Here is a 12,571-nt window from a genome sequence, read left to right as displayed (position 1 = left end):
CCAACCTGACAACTGCCAGTGAAAGGAAGATTCCCCAGAGCTGCTGCATGCACAGACTAACAAAAAACTGCTTTTTATTTTGCTACATCAAAGCTTTCACTCCCAGCAAACATGTCAGGGTAGGATAAGCTCAAGTGTGTCATCAGTTTACTCTTTAACATTCAGAGATGCATCACACTGTAACCCTTCTGTCAGATACGTTGCTACGTTGCTTTTTTCATTTCATTTACAGAGAAGTGACAGTCAAGGTGACAGGACATTTTGGAACCCCTCTTTTGCAGGTGCTAGGCTCAATTTAACAGACCTTTTTGTTTCTTGATTATATCACAAGCCCTGCGAAAGAACAGAGCTTTCTTTTCTTCCTAGCTTGTGCTAGACATGCCAGCTACAGGAATTAAGAGGATCCCACTGAGAAACGTTCCAGCGACATGGAATGGGCCCATGCTAAAGGAGTCAGAAGGAAGTTCTGTGGGTTGGAAACACATCAGTGCCTGACAAGCTGCTGTCACTAGGGATGAGCTCAGAGCTGCCAGGCTCTGTCTCAACATGAAAAGCCACAAACGCTGGCTGGCCGTGCTGCAAGTTAAACCAGGGACAGACAACGGGCACGGACAGAGGAAATGGCTCCTCTCTTATCTCTGCCACTGCTGGTTACTGAATTAGAAGCAGAAGATAAACACAGCCTAGTTAGAAAAGAGAAGGGGAGAAAAATGAAGCAGGGCTCTAAGGAATTGCGGGTGCCTTTGCAGAGAAGAGGAACAGCCACCGAGCGCGTGACACCGCAGCACAGGGGTTCCCAGGTTGATTTCCACACGCCTGCTCTGCCTGCCATTGCATACTGTGCACGCAGGAGCACGACTCATACAGCTGATGCATGAGTGTTTGACTACTGCATTTTGCCAGCTTCTTGTATACAAAAGATCAGGTTGGCCAGAAAGATGCCCAGCAAATTTCTGATCATTTTACTGCAGTTCTTGAGTTTGAAAAAAGCAAGACAGCCTGAGTCCCTGCTCACACTCACACAAGCGTCAGGTCTTGTTGGTGTCACTCATTTGGTGTCACCTATTCTCATGTCAAGGGGCCCAGAACACCCTGAGCTCAAGTGAGGCTCTATCTTCTCTGTTCCAAAAAGGAGAGGAAGATTCAATGAGCACAGACTAAGACTTCTTCAAACACAATAATTCCTGTACACATGGTAAAAGCTGCAATGAGCCTAGAAGTAACTGCAAGGTGAAAGTCACTTTATTATAATACCCCTGATGAAACAGTTTATTTCCATGAAAACTCTCATGAGCGGCCTTTCCAGCAGAAGCATTTAAAGTTTCATGGAATAACTTCTACTCAGTAACATCCTGGTTTCAGAGTGATCTGCTGGGCTTGTGACAGAAGCTTTCTTTTTCACACTCCTTTTATATGTTTTATATGTCTCTGTCCAGGAACTTTTTATTTGCAGGATCTTCCCTCTGATCTTCCTCAGTGAAGAAAGCAACAGTGAGTCCATTTTATTGCAGCTAACAGCTGGGCAAGGCTCTGTAACAAACGTGTCTACCCAAATGGTCATGGTGAAGTTTGGACTAGAGGGCAGTCTTGTTCAGCTTCCTTTTCAGACCTTAGCTGAGCTTGCCCTTCAAATATGGCCAGGGAGCAAAGCCCTCCTTTCTCCACCACAAGCTCCAATTTTCCCCATTGAGAGGATGTAGTAGGAACTAGGAAGACTTGGTTGGAAGAGATACAGGCATAGGGAAAAAATGTTTAAATTAACACATAAATTAAGCCTTTTTAAGTAGGTTCAAGGGCTTTGATTAGATTAGCCACACCTTTGCAAGAAAGCCAGCTGTTAATCATTTACTGCAATACAAATAGGCAATTTCCACATTACTCTGTAAGTCTTCAGGTGCAGCAAGGGGTTCTCACTACAGACCAATACCCTCACAGGGAGGGCAGCAGGGGCACCAGAAGCAGCAGGGACCACAAACGCATCCGCTTCAGGTATTTGTAAGACTCTACATAACCTTCCTATTTCAGGTATGACTATAGTCAGAGGAGAGGGGAGCTTTCTGGGGTGAATAATCACACTGGGTTTCTGCCTCTGGGTCTGCAGAGTATTGAGGCTTTTCTGCCTAGGCTGCTTCCTTTTGTAGTGGAAAGGGGAGCTATCCAGAACTGCTTCCTTGCGCTGGGTGTCTGTTGGTTAAAGAATGGGTGAAGTGCTCTGCCATCCTTCCAAAAATTAGAGCATTAACTGAATATTCTGTGTGCTTAGAAATAAAGAAAAGCTTCAGGAACCTGGAGTACAAGCTTGTACCCCTAGTCAAAGGTGATTTGGTGAGGATGAAACAAAACTAATCCTCTCCTTTTGAAGCATATTAAAGATGTAGACATAAGAGACAGCCAATTGGGCATTGATGGTTTGAAATAATGAAGACATCTTCCTCTTTTAGGCCTGTGCAGTAATATAAGTGAGAGTGTGAGAAATAATCTGTCCTTTGCTTCATCTCAGAAGCATCTAGTAGGGAAGCTTTAGTAAAACCACAAGATGCCTGTAAAGAGATGCTGGATGCTCTTTAGAAAGTAGAAAGCTTTCTATGACAATGATACTATGCAGAATATTGGTGAAAGGCACAAGTGTGTAGAACCCCCTGAGATGCTGGTTTATATTATTGTTGGACTTAAGAATTCACAAGAGCAACCAATTTTCATTTTCTGAGATCTACCCATAGGTATCAACCATGTTCTCCCATTGAATATCTCTTTTGTGTAGGCTGTGCAGTCCTCAGAGATGAAGGGTTTATGCTGAATATGCTGGGAGAGACTCAACTATTAAGAAAAGATAGGTTATAATTAAAATATATCTTGTTTACCAAAGTCTTGGGAAACTGGAGGATTTCTGCTTTACTTCTCTGTAGACCTGCCCCCTACAAAGGCCTCAGTGCTCTTCCTTCTGGTTTATGCTCCAGATTCTGAGGAGTGACTCTACCTCTTGGAGCAGGGATGCCTGCAGGCACAAGGGCTGTGTATTGGTTTGGGACTGTGGATTTTCTGCTCAGAGCACAGAGAGGATCCATCAGATGCTGATGTTGCTCTTGTCTAACTCTGGCAGGGGGGAAGGCAGCATGGACAGTACAGAACCACCAGTACAAGAGGCATCCTCAGTCCTGGAATACCTGAAGACACGGATTGAAACAGATGACTGGGTTCTTGGGGGGCTGGTGGTGATTTGTGCCTTCTGCCTCCTCGTCATCGCTCTCCTCTTATTCGCTGCCTTCTTTGGGTGCTGCTCCTCTCCAAAGCACAAGTAGAACCATATGTAAAGGGGGAGGCTGAGCACAGTGCTCGGAGTGTCGTGGCCAGGTGACAGTCGGTGCTGATACATCCTGCCTGGTGTTCCCAGAAAGCTTTCTCATCTTCTGGCTCTGGATTTCTCCCCATGCAGCTTTCCTGCATCAAGTGCCATATTCCAGTGCTGGCAGGTTATTCTGCAAATCTATCGCAAATGCAAAACCTGTCGCAATCACATTCAGCAACTGTGTGACTAGCTGAATACCAGAGTCTCTGCCTGATTTTCATCTTTGAAGAAAAACCACAGAATAGAGATGTTAAACCATCAACCATCACCTAAAACTGAAGATGCCTTCAACTGCTCCAGTTTTATGTTTTCCTTCTGCCTTACAACTTGACAACAGGAGATTCTCACCAGCGAAAGCCCCATTTGACCTTTCTGTCTGAACGTCTCTTCTCCAAAAGCAGCTTATACCAATGTTCTCCTGACATGCTCAGGCAATAGCCTAAATATACCATGAAAAAAACTTGCCTATCAGAATAGAAGTTTGTCTTTATTTGTTCTTATCTAGACTCTGGCAAGATCAGTTTCAGGTTTAAAGGGCTTCTTAGTTTGCTCTAGTGTCATGTACCTGCTTCTGGCTTATGCAAAATTACTTTGATCCAACACAGCTCTCACAGTATGAATGTCTATTCCAAGACAACAGTATCACAACTAACTTTATTGACAACCTATGCAAAGACTGATGAAAAAAACAGATGTTGAGACATTTCCAGGATCTAGAAATGTCCAGAGACATTTCTAACCCAATAGTCACCGATGCCTCTCATGTTAGGTAAAACCCAGATGAGCAGCCGTCTGGCTGTTCTTGCTGTGAGTAGGTGACATGCAACAGAAGGAGAGCTGCTTAGATTTCACCTAAGTGGATCAAACTCTTAAAGCAGGAAGCATCTTAATAGCTACTTACTCAAATCACCTTACCTTAGGGGAAAAAAAAAATGTTGCTTCAGATACCCCTGTACTTCTTGGCATGTTATGTTGTGCTGTATCTCAGCACATGTAAGACTACTACAGAACAATGCTGTAAAAACAGGATTTGTTTTCCAAACATGACCAGAAACAGAGAACATGCTCACAGAGACAGAAGAAACACATGCCATGTCCTCCCTGAAAAGGTTGCTTTAGACACTGCTATAAAGAATGAAACTAAATGCAGACCTGAAAGCAAGATGACTGGTGTTGACTGTTTTCACTTGGTGAACATACACTGCTGTGTTACGGGCAAAATTATAGCTTTGATGTTTCATCCAGCCTAGCAATCGGTACAATTACAGCTTACAAATCATGAACTAAATCTGAATAACATATCGCAGATGCCAGGCTGCATTTAGATTGGGCAAATCCATAATTTGAGCCTGTTTCCAAAAGGTTCTAAGCAGCCTCAGCTCCTTCCGACATCAATGGGAGCCAAGGACACCTCGTATTTTGCAGAGTGGAGCCCCTGAGATTCAGTGAAATGTTAAAGCTAAGTGCTTCCACCCTACAGTGATGGTCTTTAGCTTGTCTGTCTCTTTTTGGAGACACGGCAAAGGAGCAACGAGTAAAAACAAGGGGCAGCTGGAACAGAGGCAATCCACTACAATAAATCATATTCAAATGAATAGCCAGAGGAATCATAGTTTAATGTCAGCATGTTTCTATCACACTCTGAGACCAGTATCTCAGTTAACTCAGGTGTGGGAGTGAGTAAGAGATGACCAAACAACACTTTCCTCACTCAGGAAAAAAAGTATGGGGTGATTCATTCACAATTTTTCTTTTTTCTGGTCTTGCAGTTACAGAAAGATCTCAGCTATAACAGTGTCTTGGAGGGAAAGGACATAATTTTCCCCCCAAATCAAACAGCATTTGAAAGAAATGCACTTACCCCAGCTCCTCGCAGAAGTTGACTATGGCATCAAAGGATGTCAGCACTGCTTTGTCGGACTCTTTCAAGGAGCCTTTCTTTTCCTGGAAGTAGAGAGGGATAATAACTGTAGTCTTCAGTTGAAATACAAACAGATACATCTCTAGTGACAACCAACTCTAACTCTGCTGAGCTGTGCAGCACAGATACCACTGTTTTTCTGCTCTGCATTTCTGCTGAGGTCCCTTCTGCTCATCCAGGCTTCTCTAGGAGGGTCTGGCAGCCCTTTCCCTTCCTTTACTCCCCTCTATTACTCCTTGAAACAGGGCTAAACACAGCTCCAGAGCCAACAGTTACACCTACAGCTCCAGGAAACAATCATTGAATCTGTGCATATTCAGACATTACAAAAGGTAAGAGGCAAACCAGATCTGAGCAAAGCCAGCATATGCAGGCTGCTGGATACCATTCTGCAGATCCTACCTGGATTTTGGAGAGCTCTTTTTTGATTAGGAAGCTGACTTGATCCCGGTCATTCCTAGAGTAATAGAGGCGGCAGCAGGATGGCTTCCCATCTCTCCCAGCTCTGCCAGATTCTTGGTAATATCCAGCCATTGACTTGGCAATATTCCAGTGAGCAACAAACCTGCGTGTGATAAGACAACAGGAAGCACATGGCTGCAATATTCTCAGATCACTTTGTGCACTTCATGCAAGACACCATGTCCCAGATGGGTGTGACAGAAAATTAAACAGCAAAATTCAAGAAAACCTGTTTCTCTAAACATGAACATTCCAGAAACAGGTCAGTCTGGAAGCAGCAGGGCCCTGGACATTTCTTCTGCACTGGGAAGATTACTGAAGGAATTAATAATCTCAAGCAAATCTGAATTACCAGTAGAGAGGATCTGATTATATCAAGAGACAACACCTCTGTTTTCCCTTTCATCCTGAAAAGTCACCACCAGAACTTGTAAGACTTGATCTTATACTTGAAAACATTTGCATGAACAAGGCATTAGAATTCTCCCAACACACAGTCAAGGCTAAGCAACAGTGCTTTGTTCCCAGGGTCAGACTTTTAATTATTAAAAAAGAGTCACTTTCACTTAATTTCTTGGAAACTCCCTACGTTACAAGGGTGTTTCAGTTAGATTTCGTCAGCCCCATGCATTTCAGGTACTCTTTGCTGCTTGAATGTGGATTTTAGAGTGCAGGAGATCAGCTCATGGGGTATTGTGTGAACTGCAGCTGAGTTAATCTACTAAATTACTAAAAGATCTACTAAATGATGCATCCACTAGATGATCTCAGCTTGCAGCACTAATACAGTCCAGCTATAATGTGGTACAAGGATAATGACAGGAATTCTAATGATACAGAGCAATTATGATGACAGTTCCCATAGGAACAGCAACTGAAAACATGTGCAAAGTTTCTAACCTTTGGACTAGAGTAATAATTTTAGAATCCTTATTGTCATGTGTGAACTGCTGTTTTTCCTTATTGCAGTTTGCAAAGTTTGCAGTTAGTCTCCAAAAGTTTGTTTCCAAGTCTCCAAAAGTTGGTTCTCACTATTTTAATAGAGGGTTTGCAAACTATTTTGGGTGAAAATTTCCTTTCTGCTGCTTTCTGAGGGCAACATCAAGAGAAGTGAAAGGGACAGCTGTGACTGTCTGGGTGGCTTTTGTTGCAAACGTGGAGGGTGTGGTAAGAAGCAGCATTTCTCCAATTTTATTAGTTTCTAGGATGACTAGCAAAGCTGAGCTCTGCTGCTCTTTTAGTTTCTTTACAAAACTTCTCCATGTTCATTTTTGCTGCTTCTAATGTAGAAAAGCTGTGTTTTTGTGGAATTTAGCAAGTGCTGATCAGGAATGTGAGTCACATGTGCCATGTAACAGGATGGAGGCCTTCCCTCCCCGCTGCTGTTTCTGGTCTCTGGTGGTGCACCCAGCCTCACACACCTGACATTTGCTTTGTCTACTCCCATTCCAAAACTGATGGTCGCAACAATAACTGGGATCTTCTCCTCCATCCATTCATTCTGGATTGAAGTCCTGTCAGCTGCCTTGAGCCCTGGAAGTAAAATGAGAGAATAAATAAATAAGAAAATAAGAAGGTTGAAGTAGAAGTATTTTCTACTAAAAGTACTAGAAGAATAGTAGAAATATTTTCTTCCTCTTCCGTTCCCCCACTGCAAGCCAGCCCCATCACTTAAAAACAGACTCATAAACACACTGCTCTCTACCTATAATTAAATTGGCCTGTGAGCAAGCAGAAGACATCAGCATCTGACTCCCTTCAGAGAGGAAAATCCAGAATCCTCCTGGGGCAGAAGCTGTTATATGGAGGCCATACAAGATCCTGCACAAGTCAAAGTTGTGGATGGCAGGGAATACCATTCTGTGCAATGCCTTCTACTTACCTTGAAGACCTGTCAGCTACAATGTCTAACACATCCCAAAGTAGGCCCAGAAATTTGCTATCTGGCTCACTCTGACCCACATCTTAATGTGATACCGTTCAATTTACCAGTTTCTGGGAGATGCAGACAGGGCTTCCAGTACCTGCGTGATAAGCCTTGGCCTTCACTCCTCGGTAGCTCAGTTCAATAGCCAGCTGGTCACACACATCCCTCATCCTGCAGTACACGATGCCACAACCCGAGTACACCTGCATGCACAGGAGAGAAAACCCAGGACACTGTGGTAAGCTCCTCTGCAAAGCTGAGGTCATTAGTGCAGAAGGGACAACAGGGAAGCATAAGACTCAGTTCTTTTCCAAGCTGATTCCCAATAAGCAAATGATACTGCTGCTGCTGCACAGAAGTAAACCAGAGTCTCCTCATGAATCCCGTGAGGCTGAGGGGATATTCACCAAATATCTCAGTCCTTTTCCGCTGTGTACAAGGTAAAAACAGTCTCTCTCCCTGCTTTACAGATAATAAACTGATGACTTGACTTGCTCAGAGTTTTTCTGGAAATTAGTGTTACAGCAGGAAATTCAGCACTCCAAGTGCTTCAGTTCCCCCTAATTGTATTTTTCCACACTAGACAATCTAAACTCACCCTGTTTGTCTGGGAGAAGAAGAACCAAAAGAGAAATGTTATTTGCATGTTCTGAACACATGTTAATTTAAAGCAACGCATTTCTAAGGTTGCTTTTGTTTGAAGGGAACACAGCTTCATATTTTACTTATTTGAGACGAACTACAAAATACATGTGAACACTTCTCTTCCAGGGACTTCTTCCTTCCCCATGACAGACCTAACAGGGCTATACCGACTGCAGCAAAATTGAAGAATATTCTGTTCAGTTCAGGCTTCTTCCCCCAATGTAAAACCTACCCCCGTGCTGTTCTTCACTTCGAGCGCTTTCAGACAGAAATCCTTCAAGTTTGCATATGGATCAGTCAGGAGCTCCTTGAACTGCACGTCGTAGAACAAGTTAGATCTGAAGCATGGAGTCTTAAAGGTGGCAATAGGCTGCTTGAGCTTAAGAGCTGCCACAATGTCCTCCTGGACCTGCTTGGTGGCAGTGGCAGTCAAGGCAACACATGGTGTATTGGGTATGCGAGAGCGCAAGGCGCCGAGTCGCAGGTAATCGGGTCGAAAATCGTGTCCCCACTGAGAGACACAGTGAGCTTCATCAATTATCAGGTAGGAAAGGAGGTTTCGGGACACCAGGGAGTTCAGAGTGGGCTGAAAGGAGGAGGCAGCTGCCATCTCTGGCGTTATGTACAGGAGCTTTACTTGGGGCTTCTCACTCGCGAGGTCAGCCAGGATGGTCTTCTTTTCCTGGGCTGAAAGCTTGGAGTTCAGAGAGCAGGCTTTGATCTTCAGAGCCAGCAAGTGATCCACTTGGTCCTGGATTAAATAAGTAAATAAAAAAAAATATTTAAAAGGAAATGGAATTGAGGAAAGCCAACCATCATCAAAGAAAGACTGCTGAGAAGATCCAGATGAGATCCAGCTTCACCTACAGGACTGAGTCTCAAGACAACATCCACACACAATCTGGCTATTTAGAACCTCATCTTGAGCTGCCCATATTTAGTTGCAATCAAATCTATTTGGTTCTACCATCCACCTGCATTTTTGTGTCTCCGTGCTCTTTTACATAGTCATTTTGCTGCTTGGGAACATCATCAGGAAAATTACAAAATACCTTGCATACGTGCTAAATATCTTGTCATATGGAGACTGAGTTGAAACAAAAGCCACCTACGTGCCTCAGGATTTACACTATCAAGCTGTCGTACATGGAAAACGAATAACACCACCCTTTGGTAACAGAGCACATTTCCAAATGTGCTCCAAAATATCTGAAGAAGTTTATAAACACAGCTGAGGTAAGACAGAATACAAGACTCATGCAAATCACCACTGCAAGAGAACTGAGTCTGGATGAGAATCAGGCCTTGAAAATCCAGAAACACAAGATTACATTCAAATGAACACTGGATACAGGAATTTGCCTGTTTTTGCACAGAGCTACGAATTTGATTTGCTTTTCAAAAGTCAAGAATAATCCTGAAAGATGGATATTTCAACAGTTCACTTGGTAGTTATTTTCAGTGATGAACTACCTCTCATTCCTAAATTTTCACAGGCCTGATTTTTATTTCAAGGTATGTGATATTCAGTCAATATCCACTGATCTTCACCAGGTCTCGGTCACTAGACTGCTGCCAATATCCACTGCTTTCTGCTCACAAAGTCGACTCTCACCTTCCCTATAAGAAACTAAACAGATTAAACTCTAAATTGGACTATACTGAAATGCACCACGATCATCTCGGGTGTAGCCACCCTGCCTGAGGGCTGGATGAGACGACTTCCGAGTTGACAACAGCTCCGTTCCGTAGGACTCCCTGAGCCCGTCTTAGCATATTTATCACCGACACATTGTGCTTCATCTAGAAACTTTACCAGTGTTTTTTTGTTTTGTTTTATCACTTCTGGTTCACTGATGATAAAAATACTGCCTGAGCTGGAACAGCTACTAACTTCCCTGAAGCTTAATTAGACATTCTCTCACCTGGAAAGAACTCACTATTTATAACCGCTTTCTGAGATGCGTCACCAAGTCTTAGTGCACAGAGATAACAGAGGAATTAAAACAGCAACCTACAACACCAGATATCGTGCAATATTAAACTGATGCTTCACAGAAGTTTAAGTGCTGTTTCAGCTGCTCTTGCAGGGAAACATCCCTACCCATAGGTGATAAAACAGTAGAAAAGGAAAAACAGAGCAGTTCTGCTAAAGCAGCTATGACAGAAAGAAAATCTGCAACAAGAAGTTTGATGCAGAACAAATTATGCACTCGAAGGCAACTTCACTGTTTCCAGAGTTATTACTTAACAGGTAAAATGACAGTTATGTTCTGGGGAAAGATCCAGTTTGGTCCATTTGAGGTACTGCACTTTGGTGCTTCTGTAGAGCACCTTGCCATAGCGGGGAGGGAGAAGAGTGGAGAAAATAGAGACAAAAATCAATTCCTTGCCATAGCAAGTACGATTTTCCATAAATAGCCAGGGCGGTTACCTGAATCAGGGCAATCAGAGGTGAAATGACGATGGTGATGCCCACGGCGAGGACTGCAGGGAGCTGGTAGCACAAGGATTTCCCTGCCCCTGTGGGCATGCACACAAAGACATCCTTCTCGCCTGCAAAACAACACAAAAAGCTCCAGGATACCGAGCGGTGCCAACTGCCTGGAGCTTTGTCTGGAGGGATGGGCACAAAGTCTGCGAGAAACAGACTGTTCGTGGCTGTTTAACCACTAACATAGTGGCTCTATGATCACTACCTATGAATCTATGATCACTTTGTAAACACAGATCTGTGTTTGGATGTCTATGTTTAGAATCTATGATCACTTTGCAAACATATAGAAACACCTTTACATTGTAGATATACAGTAACCATGACAAGGAACAACGTGTCCAGATTCACACTAATTCCCTTCCAGGCAAGCTGCTTTCACTCACCAATAGCCTTCAGTTACCAAACTACCCATCCCATGAGAGATCCTCCTCACATCCCGTTGAAGTTTAGAAAGATCCCTCATAGCAGGAGGTGGAAACACATGGAAGCCATGATGTACTTAGTAACCAGCACTGTGCTGAGCAGTGACCACTCCAGATGAGGGAGGTGTGAGTGCACACAGTGCTATTTGGTCACCCCGCTGACCGAACACCGCCGATAACACGGCTGTTATCACAGACTCACAGAATGGCTGAGATTGGAAGGGACCTCTAGGGATCAGCCAATCCAACCCCCTGCTCCAGCAGGGACACTCAGAGCACGTGGCACAGGGTGGCATCCAGGCGGGTTTGGAAGATCTCCAGAGAAGGAGACTCCACAGCCTCCCTGGGCAGCCAGTTCCAGGGCTCTGTCACCCTCCCAGGGCTCTGTCACCCTCTGCGTGGTGGCAGGTGAATCCCTGCAAGCCCCACAGCCGCGGTGGGCGCTGCTGCCCCAACGCCAGCACCTTGGGGTTGCGTTGGCACCAGCCCTGCGTTCCCAGGAACATCCACACGGATCACAGGGCGGACAGGAGCATTATGAGCAGGAAAACATTCCGTGGGCATCAACTGTGTCTACCCCAGCTACAGTGAGACAGGTTTTTTCTACAGATGGCTCCGTGTGGAGAGTTTTGGCCTCTCAGAACACGCCGGGGGTGCGGGTGGGGGTTTGTGGGCGCACAGCGCTTCACGGCCCCCTTCCCGGCGCGGATGCTGCCCCGTCCTCACCTCTCGCCACCGCCAGCGTCGCCCCTTCCTGCAGGCGGCTCCTGAAGGCCTCGAAGCCGAAGCGCTCGCGCAGCGCGGCCCGCACGCGGCCCGCGGGGCCCCCGCCGCGCTGCTCGCCCATCCCGGCGCCGCTGCAACGGGCGGCGCGCGGCACCGTCAGCCGCGGCGCCCGCCGAGGAGCCCCCGGGGGGCCCCAGCGCCACCCCCCCTCCCGCGGCCCCCTCCGATCCCTCCGCGCGGGGTGCGGGACCCGGATCCGTCCCCCCCTCCCCAAATTCCTGGATCCCTCCCCCCCGCCCCCAGTCCCCGTATCCCTCCGCGCGCCCCTCCCCCCCGGCCCCCGCGCCCCGCACTTGCTCCCGGTCCGGCAGGTGCTGCCGCGGCGCAGCGCGATCACGTCAGCAGCACCCCTTAAAGGGCCAGCGCCCCCCTCCAAAAAAAAAAATCCTCCCAAAAAACCCAAGCCGCACGTTTTTATCCTCCCCTTCCCGCGGGGTGCCCTGCTTCGCCCGTCGCCGGGTTATCCATCCCGCCCCGCTCTGACAACGGATTAACGGGAGCCTCTTTGAGGCGGGAGGAGGGGGAATGGGGAAGGGTGTTGCTATGGCGACCGCGCTGTGGCGTC

The 12,571-nt window shown here is 45.9% G+C and overlaps 1 protein-coding gene across 2 annotated transcripts in view; it reads right to left on the bottom strand.

The window, feature by feature from the left end:
• The window catches only part of RECQL5 (RecQ like helicase 5), a 34,546-nt gene extending 22,479 nt beyond the window's left edge, over window positions 1–12,067 (bottom strand). Inside the window, exons 1-7 of one of the 2 annotated variants that reach the window (XM_088535969.1) lie at window positions 11,947–12,067; window positions 10,736–10,857; window positions 8,534–9,052; window positions 7,754–7,859; window positions 7,151–7,262; window positions 5,670–5,832; window positions 5,208–5,290 (exon numbers count right to left, since the gene is read on the bottom strand). In XM_088535969.1, the coding sequence (XP_088392095.1) occupies window positions 5,208–5,290; window positions 5,670–5,832; window positions 7,151–7,262; window positions 7,754–7,859; window positions 8,534–9,052; window positions 10,736–10,857; window positions 11,947–12,067 (1,226 nt within the window). Of the gene's footprint in view, window positions 1–5,207; window positions 5,291–5,669; window positions 5,833–7,150; window positions 7,263–7,753; window positions 7,860–8,533; window positions 9,103–10,735; window positions 10,858–11,946 lie in introns of those variants that run through there. The other variant, XM_088535970.1, reaches the window with a different exon arrangement.
• Window positions 12,068–12,571: the final 504 nt, after the last annotated feature.

This window comes from Tinamus guttatus, unplaced genomic scaffold (genome assembly GCF_059628265.1).
Source record: "Tinamus guttatus ecotype Peru unplaced genomic scaffold, ASM5962826v1 Tinamus_guttatus_pri_ptg000649l, whole genome shotgun sequence".
NCBI classification, from domain to species: domain Eukaryota; kingdom Metazoa; phylum Chordata; class Aves; order Tinamiformes; family Tinamidae; genus Tinamus; species Tinamus guttatus.
Note: the sequence above shows the minus strand (reverse complement) of the source record. Positions and strands in the feature narration are given on the sequence as shown.